This window comes from Erythranthe guttata, chromosome 5 (assembly GCF_056151865.1).
Source record: "Erythranthe guttata isolate IM_541 chromosome 5, IM_541, whole genome shotgun sequence".
NCBI classification, from domain to species: Eukaryota; Viridiplantae; Streptophyta; class Magnoliopsida; order Lamiales; family Phrymaceae; genus Erythranthe; species Erythranthe guttata.
Window position 1 is genome coordinate 18,457,908 of NC_142537.1, and position 17,148 is coordinate 18,475,055.

Here is a 17,148-nt window from a genome sequence, read left to right on the forward strand (position 1 = left end):
TTGAATCGTAAGATTTAAATCATATATCATAAGGTTTTATGCTCGGTATTGCGAATTCTCGTAAATGTGGCGGGTATTTTGGATATTGAAAGAGAGATCAACTTTGGGGTCAAATTTGCAATTTGGATGTAGTGGGTAGGAATATGGAGTAAGTATAGGGGTGATTCTGCAATTTTCAGAACTGTTTGAGCCAGGGAGGTGGATTTTCTGAAATTACAAATTAACCTCCACTTGGGGGCATTTCCGATTAAGGACCAAAATTCGAAATGGTATATAATATAGCGACAAAAACTGTAATTATCACAAGTTTATTATAAATAATATAATAAATTAAAGTTTTCCTAAATCGTAAAATTTGATCGATTTGTTGAAATTTAAGACTTATTTTAACTTTTGAATCGACTTAGGTATGAACGAATTGAATCGTAAGATTTGAATCGTAAATCGTATGATTTTATACTCGGTATTGCGAATTTTCGTAAATGAGTCACATACGATTATAACTGAGGAGGAGTTGAAGCACACTGCGTTGGTGGCGGATATTTCTGATATTGCAAGAGAGATCCGATTTGGGGTCAAATTTGCAATTTGGGTAGTGCGGCTGGGAATATGGAGTAAGTATAGGGGTGGTTCTGCAATTTTCAAAACTGTTTCAACCAGGGAGGTGGATTTCCAGAAATTACAAATTTTACGATTTATGATTTAGGAAAACTTTAATTTATTATATTATTTATGATAAACTTGTGATAATAAATGTGGCGGGTATTTTGGATATTGAAAGAGAGATCCACTTTGGGGTGAAATTTGCAATTTGGGTGGAGCGGTTAGGAAGATTGAGTAAGTATACGGGTGATTCTGCAATTTTCAGAACTGCTTGAGCTACGGAGTTGGATTTTCGGAAATTACCAATTGACCTCCACTTGGGGCATTATCGGTTTAAGGACCAAAACTAAAAAATGATATAATATAGGGACCAAAATAGTAATTATAACACGTTAATTATAAGTAATATAATAAATTATTGTTTTATTAAATCGTAAATCTTAAAATTTGATCATTTTGTCGATATTTAAGATTTAGTTTAACATTTGAATCTATTTAGGTATGAATAATTGAATCGTAAGATTCGAATCGTAAATCATAAGACTTTAAACTCGATATTGCGAATTTTCGTAAATGAGTTACACGCGATTATAGTTGAGGAGTCGAAGCATACTACGTTGGTGGCGGATATTTCGGATATTGTAAGAGAGATCCACTTTGGTGTTAAATTTGCTATTAGGGTGGAACGGTTGGGAAGATGGAGTAAGTATAGTGATGATTATGCAATTTTCAAAACTGTTTCAGTCAAGGAAGTGGATTTCCAAAAATTACAAATTGACCCCCCACTTGGGGTGCATTCCTTGTTTAAGGACAAAAAAAAAATGTAATATAGGGACCAAAAACTGTAAAATTTGATCGATTAGTTTATATTTAAGATTTATTTTAATATTTGAATCGACATAGATATGAATGAATTGAACTGTGAGATTTGAATCATGAATCATAAGGTTTTATGCTCGGTATTGCGAATTCTCGTAAATGTGGCGGATATTTTGGATATTGGGGTCAAATTTGCAATTTGGGTGGAGCGGTTAGGAAGATGGAGTAAGTATAAGGGTGATTCTGCAATTTTCAGAACTGTTTGAGCCAGGGAGGTGGATTTTGGAAATTACAAATTGACCTCCACTTGGTGGGGCATTTCCGGTTTAAGGAACAAAATTAAAAATGGTATATAATATAGGGACAAAAATGAAATTATCACAAGTTTATTATAAATAATATAATAAATTAAAGTTTCATAAATCGTAAATTGTAAAGTTTGATTGTTTTGTTGATATTTAAGATTTATTTTAACTTTTGAATCGACTTAGGTATGAACGAATTGAATCGTAAGAATTGAATCATACATCATAAGATTTTAAACTCGGTAATGCGAATTTTCGTAAATGAGTCACACGCGATTATAGATGAGGAGGAGTCAAAGCATACTGCGTTGGTGGCAGATATTTCGGATATTGTAAGAGAGATCCACTTTGGGGTTAAATTTGCGATTTGGGTAGAGCGGGTGGGAAGATGGAGAAAGTATATGGGTGATTCTGCAATTTTCAGAACTGTTTTAGCCAGGGATGTGGATTTTCAGAAATTACAAATTGACCTCCACTTGGGGGCATTTCCGGTTTAAGGACCGATATTAAAAATGGTATATAATACAGGGACCAAATCTGTAATTATCATAAGTTTATTAAAAATAATATAATAAATTAAAGTTTTCTTAAATCTTAAATTGTAAAACTTAATCTTTTTGTTGATATTTAAGATTTATTTTTACTTTTGAATCGACTTAGGTATGAACGGTTTGAATCGTAAGATTTGAATCGTAAATCATAAGGTTTTAAACTCGGTATTGCAAATTTTCGTAAATGAGTCACACGCGATTATAGCTGAGGAAGAATAGAAGCATACTGTGTTGGTGGCAGATATTTCTGATATTGCAAGAGTGATCCACTTTGGGGTTAAATTTGCAATTTGGGTGGAGCGGTTGGGAATATGGAGTCAGTATAGGGGTAATTCTGTAATTTTCAAAACTATTTCAGTCAAGGAGGTGGATTTCCAGAAACTACAAATTCATCCCTACTTGGGGTGCATTTCTGGTTTAAGGACAAAAAAAAAAAAGGTACATTTTAGCGGGACCAAAATTCGTAAAATTTGATCGATTTGTTGATATTTGAGATTTATTTTATCATTTGAATCGACATAGATATGGATGAATTGAATCATAAGATTTGAATCGTAAATCATAAGATTTTATGCTCGGAATTGCGAATTTTCATAAATGTGGCGGAATTTTTGGATGTTGAAAGAGAGATCCACTTTGGGGTCAAACTTGCAATTTGGGTGGAACGGCTAGGAAGATGGAGTAAGTATAAGGGTGATTCTGCAATTTTCAGAGCTATATCAGTCAAGTAGGTGGATTTGCAGAAATTACTAATTGTCATCCACTTGGGATTTCCGGTTTAAGGACCAAAATAAAAAACTCTATATAATATAGGGACAAAAACTGTAATTATCGCAAGTTTATTATAAATAATATAATAAATTAAAGTTTTCTTAAATCGTAAACTGTAAAATTTGATTGTTTTGTTGATTCTTAAGATTTATTTTAACTTTTGAATTGACTTATGTATGAACGAATTGAATCGTAAGAATTGAATCTTAAACATAAGATTTTAAACTCTGTATTGCGAATTTTCGTAAATGAGTCACACGCGATTATAGATGAGGAGGAGTCAAAGCATACTGCGTTGGTGTCGGATATTTCGGATATTGCAAGAGAGATCCACTTTAGGGTTAAATTTGCAATTTGGGTGGAGTGTGTGGAAAGATGGAGTAAGTATAGGGGTGATTCTGTAATTTTCAAAACTGTTTCAGTCAGCAAGGTAGATTTCCAAAAATTACAAATTGACCCCCACTGGGGTGCATTTCTAGTTTAAGGAACAAAATAAAAAAAAAAGGTATAATAATAAAGGGATTAAAAATCTTAAAATTTGATCAATTAGTTGATATTTAAGATTTATGTTTACATTTCAATCGACATAGATAAGAATGAATTGAATCGTAAATCATAAAAATTTGTGCTTGGTATTGTGGATTTTCGTAAATGTGGCGGATATTTTGGATAGTGAAAGAGAGATCCACTTTGGGGTCAAATTTGCAATTTGGGTGGAGCGGCTAAGAAGATGGAGCAAGTATAGGGGTGATTATGCAATTTTCAGAACTATTTCAGTCAGGGAGGTTGATCCGGCTGGATTTGTGGTGGGTCAATTTAGAGAGATGGGTAGGCCTGAACTTGGACCCGGGCCCGCGGATGAACCTACAAAAAGAAAAGAACCGGACTTAGGCCGGAGTTAGCACTCCAACGGCCAAGTCAGTAACTTCTTGAGGAAGATATTATGTTTTTTTATATGTAATTGGTGTAGAAGATTTGTGTATATCCCGATACCTGTATTTACTGCCTCTATTTATACTAGAAAGGGGACGGACGTCAAATATTCTCCAATTTAATTTACCTGTCCAGTCGCGGTAATTATGCATCCCGGACTCCAAATTACCTTCAATACAGTTTAATATGTCATTTCATTGGCGGCTGTAGCTGCAAAAAGTAGGAGACCAGAACGATATTCCTCTGCGTCTGTCAGTGGATTGGACATGCATTAAATACCTCCACGTGCAGCTAACACCGACTCCCGGGCTGGTCGGGCGAGAAGCCTTGTGAGAGAGCGAGAGAGCTTCTCATTCTCGCGGGTCGCTTGGTCCCTCTCGCCTAACAAGGCGTCAACTTAATGGGCCCTCCTCTCTTGGTGGGCCTAATGGTGCCTTTTGACCCTAATTGGGCCTTTGGGCTTCACTGGATCTGTCGAACGGTAACGGGCTGGATCAACTAGTCCCCCACTCGCGGTTACTCGTGACCGGCAGCGAGTAGCTGCGAGTTCGTTCCTCGCGAGAGACGGTTTGTATTCCATTCCTCCACTCGCCTCCTCAGCATAATTATTGCTCTACTTCGAATAACGTGTCTCGTTTCACATTTCTCAGCAGAATAAACGTATAGATTTTGATTAATTAATTGATTGATTAAATAATAATAATTTTTTTTGTTTTTTTGAAAGTTGTAGCGCCGTCTGCACTGTCCACTCGCCATTAATGCAGCGCATGCGGGTCTTTTCAAATCCCCTGCGTTTTCAACTATAAAAATGGGTGGTCTTCCCTCCTCCTCTCCTTTACATTCTTCTCTTTTCTTCAGCCATTTTTCTTTCTTCTCTTCTCCGACGTCGGAAATCCTTGCACAAAGTCCATCGTGACAGCTTCCCATTTCCACTCTGGAATTAGGTTCGGTTGAAGTAGGCCTCCGGGTCTTTGATGTTCCGCTTTGACTTGTTGGCACACTAGGCATTCGGCGACGAATCGGGTCACGTCTTTCTTCATTCCAGGCCACCAATATAGCTTTTTGAGGTCTTGGTACATCTTGGTTTCTCCGGGATGGCAAGTGTACGCGGTTTGGTGAGCTTCGGTTAATATTAGTCAGCGGACATTTGGATCGTCGGGAATATAAATACGATCTTGAAATCGGACGAGTCCTTCTTTGGAGATTCGGAAGTTTGGATTGGCTTCGAGGTTATTGCGAATCTTGAGAATTTGTGGATCATTCTGTTGGGCGGATTTGATTGATTCTCCCAAGTTAGGTTGGACTATGAGGGCGTTGATCGATTTGCGGCTAAGTGCGTCGGCGACCACATTAGCTTTGCCGGGGTGGTAGAGTATCTCGCAGTCGTAATCTTTGACTAGCTCGAGCCATCTCCGTTGCCTCATGTTTAGGTCTTTTTGAGTGAAAAAGTATTTCAGACTTTTGTGATCGGTGTAGATGGTACACTTTTCACCATAGAGATAGTGTCGCCAAATCTTGAGTGCGAAAACGACGGCAACTAATTTGGATCGTGCGTTGGATAATTGCGTTCATACTCTTTGAGTTGTCGTGAGGCGTAGGCAATGAATTTTCCATTTTGCATGAGTACGGCGCCCAACCCTAGTTTCGAGGCATTACTGTAGACTATGAATTCTCCAACTTTCTCTGGTAGTGCGATAATTGGTGCCGATATGAGCCGATACTTTAATTCGGTGAAACTTGCGTCACATTCTGGAGTCCACTGGTACTTAACGTCTTTTCGAGTTAATCGGGTGAGTGGAGAGACAAGCTTCGAGAAATCTTTCACAAATTTGCAATAGTAACCGGCTAGTCCAAGGAAGCTTCAGATTTCCGTTGCATTTCCTTTGGTGCAAAAATCGAAAAATATTATGAAAATTCCCGTCTATATTTGAATTTTGAACAAGATATTATAAATTAATGTAATATCTGAAATTATCTTAGTAAAACTACAAACTTTTATATGATTATTGTCAAATTGATAATTTTATCAATAAATCACACATAGTACCAAAATTTTACATATCTAATACAAAGAACTGAAAATTTATTAACTACTCTCATATATGAATTTTATATAAAAAAAAATATAAAATATTATAACAAATATTAAAAAAAAAAAGTGTCAAATAGTCCATTTGTATATTGGACAATTGGATTGACCGAGAACCATATCTAATTACAGTAGAACTTCAATAAATTAATAAAATCGGTTAAATAATAATTTATCACGGTCCCCGACTCATTGAAAACATATTAATTTATTAGTTCAATAATTTAATATCTTACTAAATTTTAATAGAATTTTCCTAATTTCAATTCTATTAATTTATAGAGGCCCAATTGTATATATTAGACTATTACTCAACTTGGACAAATAATGGGTTAAGCCCACCTACTCATTCTGATTAATGGGCTAACAAATTAAACAATTCGCAAAACAGAATCTGGGCCCACACTAAAGTTGACCAGAATCTTTCAATGGTCCCACACCAAACACCTGCAACAAAAACGGTAGCCTTGTACCTCACGCTTCAATAGTGGTACCATGCTCACAGACCTGTTTTCGCCATTATCCAGAGTCAAAAAAAAGAGAGTGAAGTGGCGCGCCACCTGTTTTCGCGGTCAGCAAATTGTTTAGAAAATTAGAAAACCTCAACCCTAAAATCAAGGCTCCGATCGAAATCCTCTCTCTCTCTCTCTCTCCTACCATTTCAATCGCCATTAAATTAATGAGTTTCTTCATAGAAGTGGAGAAGCAGATATAGATATACTACATCAACCTCCAATTTTTTTTTTTTTAATTTAATTTATTTCGTTTTGCTGTTGCTGTATTTGATCTTCGTCAACAAGAGAAAGCGGTGGACTTTCTGCGCAGAGTATGGGTTCGGAGAGGAGTTATCAGATGAAGGTGGTTACAGGAGAGTTCGGATACGTCCTCCAAGATGTACCTCATTTCAGCGACTACATTCCGGATCTCCCTGTATGTTTTTTTTCCCATTTCATTTCATCTATGCATACACATACTGTATCTATCGATTGGCGTTGTGTGTCTGCGCGCGTTGTTTATTTAATTTCATGTTATGTGATTTAGTGAATTTTAACATGGAAATATGTTTGTACGAATCTACATATTTGGTGTGTTTTTTTGCTTAATTTTATATATTGTGTATGTGATTCAGGATCGTGAATATTGCAACACGTTATCGCGTAACTTCACCCAATATATATAATTTAGGTTTCTAGTTATGTGATGGTATTGCTGGATTGATTTTGTTTATTTGATTAAGTGTGAATATTTTGTGACAGTGTTTTGGTAGATTATTAGTTTCATGGGTTGACTTGTGGAACTATTTTGTGTTGTTCAGTAGATAAATTTGTATATTAGCTTGCAACCGTTTCATATATTGTATGATTTCGGTTTTTTAGCTAGGCAATTTTGTTAGCGTGATCGTTTTATTTTACATTGGAAGTTTTATTTGAGCGTAATTATGTTATTTCGTGGTGAGTATGTTTCGTTAGAGATTTGTGTAGTTTCTTACTAAAGTATGATCGAAAAGTGACGGATTTTGGTTTGTGTATTTGGTTCCGAGAATGGGATAAGCATGGAACTTGACTTTCTTAAACATGAGTTAGTATTTATTTCTTGAAATATTTATATCAATAAACCGGGCAGGGTTCATCTTGGAAAAATGCCAAGAAAATATATGTGCAGAATTGAGTGACATATGAAATGTATTAATGTACTGAATCTGCATCCTCATATATATATAATCAGTTGTTCAAATATGCTGCTTATGAATAATTTTTACCTACTTTATGTACACAATCTTACACATGTTTCGCATATAAGATATATGTGCCTCTTTCACCTGTTCTGTGTATACACGAGGTCAAATATGTTGGTTTTTAGAATGTCAATGAGGAGGTGAGACAGTGCATTACTGCATTCTGGAATGAAAAACGAAAAGAAACAAGATAAAAAAAATCCTCATTATTTCTGTTTCTTTTACGTAATTTTAGAAACTGACTAGTAAATAAGAAATAATTGTTGTATTACATATTCGTGATGGATGTATTGAATATTCAGGCATTGTTTTTCTAAATGTAGATCAGATACATAATTTTGATTAGTCTTGGCTGGAGTTCAGTTTCACTATTCTGTTAACGCTTTAGCAGGAATTTTTTAATGTACTGGTTTCAAACAATTGTCTATGACCATAGCAGAACTAAAGGTGAAAACTGAAATGAAAGAATGGACCGAAACGGACTGTCATATTGTACTTGGTGTATTTCCATTCGTATTTATATTTTACTCTTACAAATGCAGGAAATAATGGGAAACTATGTCCCCATTATATGCCCTCTTTTATTGCTCCTTTATATTTACTTCTAATATATATTCTTTCTGACCGGTGCTTGTTACAAAAATAATGTGTTTGCTCTTTATTGTCTTTGCAGACTTATCCAAATCCGCTACGATCAAATCCTGCCTATTCAGTTGTCAAGTTAGTTGATCTTTCTTTTCTTGCAGTGATGTTATGATATATTGTCTCTACATGATAGTAATTGATCGTGATTATTTTTTCAGGCAGTACTTTGTTGACATGGATGATAGTGTCCCTGAAAAGGTGATTTCTACTCTTCAACTTGCTTTGTTCAATCAGGGTCATGAGTCAGAAGGCTGTGTATATCCGTTTCATTTATATGTAGTCGAGCCCTGAATCTTGGCTAAATCATGCTTGTATAAGATGCTATTAGGCTGAAAGTGGCTTATGAAATGATATGGCAACACGTAATAAAGAATATCGTAGTATAAAAATTCCAAATTGGAATAGATAAAAAACATCTTGAGGTTTATAAGTTAAGGTGGTGTTGTGATATGTTTCTATCACTGGAGTGTGATATGTTTCTATCATATTTTACAGATTGTTGTTCACAAGGATACACCAAGAGGCGTACATTTTCGGAGAGCTGGACCTCGTCAAAAGGTACTTTTTTCTTTATCATTTTAAGCAGTTAAGCAAGATTGGTTAAATTTGCATTGATTCGCGCAGGTCTATTTTCCTTCAGATGAGGTGCATGCCTGTATCGTGACTTGTGGTGGTTTGTGTCCTGGGCTAAACACGGTGATCAGAGAAATTGTACACAGCCTTGATTATATGTATGGTGTCAACAAAGTCCTTGGAATTGATGTAAGTTTGTCATATAATTAATGTTAATTGTCGCAATTACTATCTTCAGAATCCTTTAGTGTTGACTTTCCTTGCATAGATAATGGCAGGGCAACTGTTGACGTGGTTTTTCTCATGCCCAACAGACTTTAAAAAGGCCTATTTATAATTTTATTTCAAAAAATACATGAAAACAGATAATAAAAAGAGAAACAATATCTAAATGCATTTAAAAAATGAGGAAGATTATGGTAAATATTATATTATGTTAAAGCCATAATAACTATTTTAATTAAATTAACCTTTACCCGCTTGCCTTTTTATTGCCGTGAAATCCTAGTAATACCAGTTTGTCGAACGTACTTCTGAATATATTCCGTATAATTTTATGTGGATTTAATGTTGAGTATTCTGCTAACTCCATCAGCCACACCACTTCTAGTTAGTACTAAAACTTCCATATCCTCTCTAGTGCAGTTTCTATGACAATGTTAATGCAATCATCGTTTTACATGTTAATAATCTCCTAATGACAGTATCTCTTCTCTTAGGGAGGTTATAGGGGTTTCTATGCAAAGAATACAATTACTTTGACGCCAAAGATTGTGAATGACATACACAAGCGTGGCGGAACAATCCTGGGAACATCTCGAGGTGGCCATGACACCTTGAAGATTGTTGACAGCATTCAGGACCGCGGAATTAATCAGGCATGTGTTTGATTGTGCTTAATATTGAAGAAATCTTCTACATAACTCTATCTGGAATTTTACTTCCCTTCCACCATGTACTGCTACTGTTTTGGCTTGTAATAAACTGCATTTTGGCTCTGATGAACAGTATTACTGGCTCAGGTTTATATAATTGGAGGAGATGGCACTCTGAAAGGAGCAGCTGTGATCTATGAGGTATCCTTTTTTGGGAATAGAGTTACTTTCTAATAGCCGCTTTTCTATGGAGTTACTCTCTGAGTATTCGTGTTTTGGCTTGGTAGTCCATATAGTTATATGGAAAGCAGCTGAAAATCATCAAAAAAAATGGTAGTTAATTTCTGAGAATAGTTGGTGGAGGCCTTATGTAATGATTTTCCTTTTTCTCATGTATCTAATGTTGTGATGAGTCCTTTACATGAGTTTGACATAATCTTCAGCCCTATTTTTGTAGAATATTTTATAGTGTTGACATGTCTTTTTTGTACATATTTCTAGAGAAATTTTGCAGTTTTTGGCTTAACTTATAGCTGTCATTTTGACCTTAACTTCCAAAGGGTCTTTATGCATAAAATGAACTGCCTGATGTTCTCAACTATATAGCAATATGTGTACTTTTGAGGAGATATCTTTGATTTTTAGAGTGTCTATTTCTGTCTTCATTACCTTTAGTTTCTTTTGCAGGAAATTAGAAAGCGTGGTCTAAAGGTTGCTGTTGCTGGTATACCCAAGACAATTGACAATGATATTCCGGTATCTTTCATCCTTCCCTACTTATTGATAAACTTCTTCTCCCTTCAGCTTGTATCATCTTATATGCACATTAACCTTGTGCCTATCAATTTCCTTGATTTTTTTTCTTTCATTTTTTACCGTATGCACATGGATTTATGGTTTTAATCTCTGACGAGTTACAATTTTGCTTTGGCTTCTGCTATCAGGTTATTGATAGATCATTTGGTTTTGATACTGCTGTAGAGGAAGCTCAGCGTGCCATAAATGCTGCACATGTTGAAGCTGAGAGTGCGGAGAATGGAATTGGTGTAGTGAAACTAATGGGTCGCTACAGTGGTACAATGATTCTTCACACAATTAATTAATTAGGCTATTAAAAAAAAATTCTTAACCATTATTAGCTATTAACTTCACTTTCCAAAATCGTAGTGTTGTGGGTGGGTCCGGGTGTTTCTGCATTAATCTTCCACCTTGTTTGAAAACCTGGGTTTTGCCCGTGTTACAAGGATACAACAACATACAGGCAAACTCCATTGTCCAACAACATAAACATATTGAGACATGAGAAAGCACGAGTTACCTCCCCTTTAGAGCTTTATAATCACTCTTGACATGCAACTTCTTTCATGCTAGCATACTATATATTCCCTCTGAACTTGTTGGAATATACGGTGCAGGTTTTATTGCAATGCATGCTACTCTGGCCAGTCGAGACGTGGACTGCTGTTTGATTCCGGAATCACCCTTTTATCTTGAAGGAAAGGGAGGGCTTTTTGAATACATGGAGAAAAGGCTCAAAGAAAATGGACATATGGTTATTGTTATTGCTGAAGGAGCAGCACAGGAGCTTCTTACAGCCAAAAATGAAGAAGATGCTTCAGGGAACAAGCTACTTCAAGACGTCGGGTTATGGATTTCTCAAAAAATAAAGGTACATTTTACACAGATGTGTTCTTATTTCTTTTCATATAATCATTAAATGCGATAAAGAGGAAAGGAAACATTTCAGACACTTGGGCTGCAACAAGTGTTTGCATTGTCTTGACTCTTGATAACAAGAAAACATGCTTGTCACTATACATGTGAACTAAACATGGCCATCAGAATGTGAGAATGTTAAGTTGGATTTTATCAGTGTAAGATTGGTGTGTTAAGTTGGATTTCTGTTGAGCTCATTTTTTTCTCTTTTGACAGGAACATTTTGCGAAGCAAAATAAAATTCCGATCACTCTCAAATACATAGGTACTCATGCCGGAATAATTTTATCCTATTTCTTATAATTAAGGAGGAACAAAACTAACAACATGATTTTGCAGATCCAACTTACATGATCCGTGCTATTCCTAGCAATGCGTCGGACAACGTTTACTGCACACTCCTTGCTCAGAGTGCTGTTCATGGAGCAATGGCGGGGTACACGGGCTTCACAAGTGGGCTTGTTAATGGCCGCCATACATGCATCCCTTTCAATGTGAGTGATTTTCTATTACAAGTACTCTTACTCTCACTAGGACCACAATTTAACTTCTAATAATGTTTTACGCTATAAAACAACTTCATATGAGGTGACAGAAAAAACAAAGTTCTTGAAATTTCAAAAGTTTACTAGTATTAATTAGGAAAAAAGAGATATAACAAGCTGAAGAATCAATTCATCCTATGATTATTTTCATCACAACTTGTACTTCTCTGTTATAATACTGTTGTACTTAATCCTCGATTATTACCAACCAATCATAAAACCTGAAGAAATTTTATTTTATCCGGAAAACTAAAGCACCACCCACCCGAGAGCTCCACGTTACCTTTTCTCGTAGCCAATAACACTTATACTTGAAGGCTTGGTATTCAATGAAAAAATGGTTTATTTTTGCAGCGTATTACTGAAAAGCAAAACAAGGTTGTGATAACGGACAGAATGTGGGCGAGGCTTCTCTCTTCAACTAATCAACCGAGCTTCCTCAAAGTAAATAAGCTCACTGGTGAGAACTCAGGTAATACAGAAAACCAGCCTGAAATGAAATAAAAAGCACTTGATTCTTGAGTACTCGATCTTGCACCTCACATTTCAGAGTTTGAAATATGTACAATAATTTTGGATTAATCGGGTCGTGTAGGAACAAATTTCAAGGTCACCGATCTGTTAGGATGCCTCAGCTTCGGGCAGTGAATTTGTTGTTGAAGTTTCTTTTTCCCCTTTTCTTTCTTTAACTTATTTAAATTAGAGATACTGAGACTAAAAGTGTCTCTTCTGTATGTACTACTACTAGTACTAACCCCGTCGATCACTTGGTACATTTACGAATAAAATCTAGTCCGGGTGTTTTCACATCGACTTGCTCCTAGAGGTCCTTTGAGTGTTCATTAGCTAGTGTTATATGGTGGTATTGCATATCTGATGGGTTCATTGGGTTTGGCAACATTTCTCAAATTATTATTGTTAAAAATAAGGGTTGAATGTCCAATTGAGTCTACAATTGTGATTTTATTCTTGGTTTTCTTGATTTATTGGGAAACCCCATCTCCATTATAATGCACTTTTTTTAGCACACTCCTAAATAGTGAGTTTATAGGGGTGTTTTTGCTAAAAGAACTGAATATGGGGGTGTTTTTGCTAATATGGGGAGTTTTTTAGTAATTAAAAGAAACACAAGGGTGCTGAATGCAATAAACGCTTATATGATAGCTCATGGCCGAAGACTTCATCAAGAACAATAAATCCTTCATTTGTGAACTGCAACTCAAATTAGACAAATGATCACTTAGGCTGTATGTGCACTAGGTAAATTGCGGTCTCTTACAAACTGCGGCTCATTAACCTCTATACATGGCGGTCGAGAAATTCCCGGTAGTTATCATGCAATATAGTAACATGATTCATAAATTTCAAGGACCAATGGTTGCATCATCGTAGCACGAATTTAGATGTGTTTAGATAATGAAATGAGTTTTCATGATCCACGAAGGAAAAAACAAAAAAAAGCAGTAAAACAAAGCAAGAAGGTAAATAAAACCATTAGCAGGGTGGAATTTGCGTTTCTTAAACCTGGGATCTTCGTGGAGATGATTGTAATTCAAATTTTTTAGGAACGCAATTCTGAAAATATATATACGTGTACATAGGTGTAAGTATTTTATATAAAGTATATAGATTCGCAAGGCAAAGTAAATCATTAATTCATAATACTACAAATCAATACATCGATCCAGATCAATAGTTTCCAGTTTACGAGAGAACAATACCATACTCGAATCTAGTTGGCACAACACAGATATTTTTACATAAGACTGACTTTATTTTAGTTGATGATGGGGCTAAAGAAAATTTAACACATCAATCAACCCTTGTAAACGCCAGACGGATCGGCGTATTGCACGATCCATGGATGCTCAAGCAGTTTGTGTAAAGGCAAACGCTTTGAGGAGTCCTTGACAAGCATCTGTTATTACCAAAATCGAACAAAAAAGTATTAGACAAACTTAAGATAGCTTATGTGGGAGGTTTAATATGTAGAGAGATTAAATTAATTACCTGACTTATGAGATCCTTTGCAACCGAAGAGACGATTGGTTTGGGAGGGAATTTTAAATCCACCTGGATAATCCTGCACAGAAGAACACAGCCAGATGGCGGCATCTTAGAATTTGGTGTTCACATTTCTATAGCAACTTCCAATTTTTTCGTAAGTCATTTCATTTTCTCTTTAGCGATTTAATAATTGATTTGTATATGCTTCGATATTTACCTTTTATATGTGTCCGAATGCTCTTTTGCTTCAAAAGGAGGAACCCCATATAGAAATTCATAGCAAAGGACACCAAGGCTCCATATATCCACATTTGCGTCGTGCTCCACACTCTCCACTATATTAAGAAGAAACAAAAAAATTGAACATCCCAAAGAAACACACACACACACTCACACATATATGTTGTGTTCTTGAATTAATTTAAATCAACCTGAAAATTGGAAGTATTAAAATAAGCATTACCCATCTCAGGTGGGAGATAATCTAGTGTGCCACACATAGTTCGTCTGCGATTGAAAGTGTGCACAGACCAACCAAAGTCTGCAATTTTCAGTTCACCCTGGCAAAGTAGGGAACACTAATTCATATGAGAAAAAAAAAAAGGCTTGGAAAATTTTCTCAAGAACTTACAAATTAATTACCTGTGCTCCAACCAAAAGGTTCTCTGGTTTAATGTCTCGATGAATCACATGCTTTCCATGGCAATAAATAAGTGCCCGAGCTAATGACGCCACATACTGTTCCATATTCCATAATTAAAAATCCAAAAAAACACAAGCGTCTTTTCAGCCGCAAACTAAAATGAAGAATTTAAAGACTATCGACTCACTGTAGCAGCGCGTCTTTCATTGAAATATTTGGACTTCTGCAGCTCTCTGTAAAGTTCACCCTTGGCAGCATATTCCAGAATCAAATAAACTCGTTTCTGCAGTTAACATGTTATGATTATGTCTTGTAACCAATCACTTTTATTCAACTCATAGACTGAAAGAAAAGCAGCCTCGTATAATTAATTACCTGATCGTAAAAGTAACCATAGAGTCGTAATATGTTAGGGTGTCGCAGATGGCTTTGTATTTCCACTTCACGGCGAAGCTGATGCTCAACCTGCGACTGTTTTAGCTGGCTCTTGAACAATACCTTTAGTGCCACAAGATGATTGCTCTGCTTGCAAAGAGGAGAGAACATACATTTTAGTATCATACGTTTCAATACAAATAACCCTCACATTATAAAGATCATAGATTTGAGTGCCACTACTTACCCTCTTTTCTCTAGCGAGATACACATGTCCGAATTTTCCTCTGCCGAGAGGCTTTCCTATGTCGAAGTCGTTTAGAGTCCATCTCAATCTCTCTGCTGCAGTGCTCTCCGAAGAAATCTATTAAAAAAAAGGAAAAAAATACATTTTTACATATACAAGCATATGACACAAGAAATAATGGTGCATTGTGCTCAGTGCCTTCGAAAATATAAAGTTTATGTTACAAAATTGTTGGCTATACGCGATCAAAATTAAAGCACAACCCTTACAATTGGCATAGATTACTGATCTGGAATCTGGATTCGAAGAATCGTGAATCGATTTGCAAACTTGTATCTCTAATGCAGAAAGGAGAATCAATATGCAATTTTCCAAGTTTCACTTTGATATTTCCAGTAGTGTCACACAAATACATTATCGTGTGAAGCATAAAATTTTATTCTAACTGTTGTTACATGAGGGCATATTTGAATTCAAAAGTCATAATTGCAATTATTTTGTTCCCTTATGTTTGAAAACAAAGAAAAATCAGGGGAGGTAACAATTAATTATTAATTAACCGGATTTAACATTCTCCAATCTCCATTATCATCCCCAATTTTTGTCCGGTGAGCTAAGCCTCCATTCCAAAATAAATCATAAAGGAGAAACAACAAGCGGAAAAAAGGAGGAAGAAGATTCTAGATAGAGAAAGGAACGAAAGCAAAACGAGAGAAAAAGCAGATATATAAAAATCCATTCTCAGAAATAGCAAAATTAAAAATCATCATAGAACCCTAAAAACTCGTCAAAAAAGAAAAATTGAACGAAGCTTGTTGGTTATCTCACCTGGTGTTCTTCTTGAGACTCGGTGGCGATCGCCATTTTCGAAATATGCAGTCGCGCACTCAAATGAGATAGAGAGAGAAAGAGATATAGAGAGAGAGAGTTTTTGCTTCCGATCTGATTTCAAACACAGAAGAGAGAATTTTTGGTCTTTATTGGCGTAATGTAGCAACGGTCATATTTGAACAGAAGAATTGCCTACGTGGCATGTGTGGCGTTTGCTGCCATATTCGCTTCCCAAAAATTAAATTAGTTTTTCTTTTCTTTTATTTTTTTTTTCTCCAAATAATTAGAATATAATTTTTTTGTGAGTTAATAAATAAAAATTCTTATTCCTTTTGCCAAATTTATAGATAATGATTGAATTTTTTTGTATTGAAAATAAATGTAATTTTATGTTTTATGGAGAATTATGTTACCAAAATTATATTATACGAATTATTTTCAAAATATATATATTACATAAATTGTAGACCAATTTCAAATTCAGTGTATAATTTTATATATACATTACATTGAATTAATATCTATGTAATTTATCAAATTAATCATAAATTTGCTATTGGGGAAATTACAGTTTTCATCGACTTTATATTTGGTCTCCATGTTCACAAAAATCAAATTTAGTCCCTCATGTTCCAATAATTTAACATTTTTTGTTATTTTTGTCAATTTACCGTTAGTCCGTTAGTTAAGTCAGCGATGGGAACACGCTTGATTCCATTAGTTTTAACGGGAAATTGACGAAAACGATTAAACGTGTTGAATTTTTACAACATAAGGGATCATATGTATTTTTTGTAAACATGAGGGGCCAAATGTGAAATTAATGCAAATTTGAGGTACAAAAACTGTATGTTTCCCACCTTTGTTATATATGCAATATTTTAA

General features: G+C 35.4%; 2 protein-coding genes across 3 annotated transcripts; one reads left to right on the top strand and one right to left on the bottom strand.

Annotated features, from left to right (window-relative positions):
* The first annotated feature begins 6,557 nt into the window (after positions 1-6,557).
* On the top strand, positions 6,558-12,967 carry LOC105967165 (ATP-dependent 6-phosphofructokinase 6). Its single transcript, XM_012991751.2, has 14 exons — positions 6,558-7,001; positions 8,480-8,526; positions 8,610-8,649; positions 8,947-9,009; positions 9,076-9,213; positions 9,744-9,902; positions 10,047-10,100; positions 10,587-10,655; positions 10,844-10,973; positions 11,315-11,568; positions 11,832-11,880; positions 11,955-12,109; positions 12,515-12,632; positions 12,756-12,967. The coding sequence occupies exons 1-14, from the start codon at positions 6,900-6,902 to the stop codon at positions 12,806-12,808; spliced, it is 1,431 nt and encodes a 476-aa protein (XP_012847205.1). The 5' UTR covers positions 6,558-6,899; the 3' UTR covers positions 12,809-12,967.
* An 823-nt stretch (positions 12,968-13,790) lies between these two features.
* On the bottom strand, positions 13,791-16,412 carry LOC105967042 (serine/threonine-protein kinase Aurora-2). 2 transcript variants are annotated; one of them, XR_016031209.1, is made up of 9 exons: positions 16,261-16,412; positions 15,433-15,549; positions 15,186-15,332; positions 14,998-15,093; positions 14,810-14,905; positions 14,599-14,727; positions 14,385-14,502; positions 14,171-14,243; positions 13,791-14,078 (listed from the first exon to the last, which is right to left on the bottom strand). XR_016031209.1 is itself a non-coding variant. In XM_012991604.2 (9 exons), the coding sequence occupies exons 1-9, from the start codon at positions 16,294-16,296 to the stop codon at positions 13,977-13,979; spliced, it is 882 nt and encodes a 293-aa protein (XP_012847058.1). In that variant the 5' UTR covers positions 16,297-16,412; the 3' UTR covers positions 13,791-13,976. The 2 variants fall into 2 exon arrangements, 1 of the variants encoding a protein (XP_012847058.1); XM_012991604.2 differs by having other exon boundaries at positions 14,631-14,727.
* Positions 16,413-17,148: the final 736 nt, after the last annotated feature.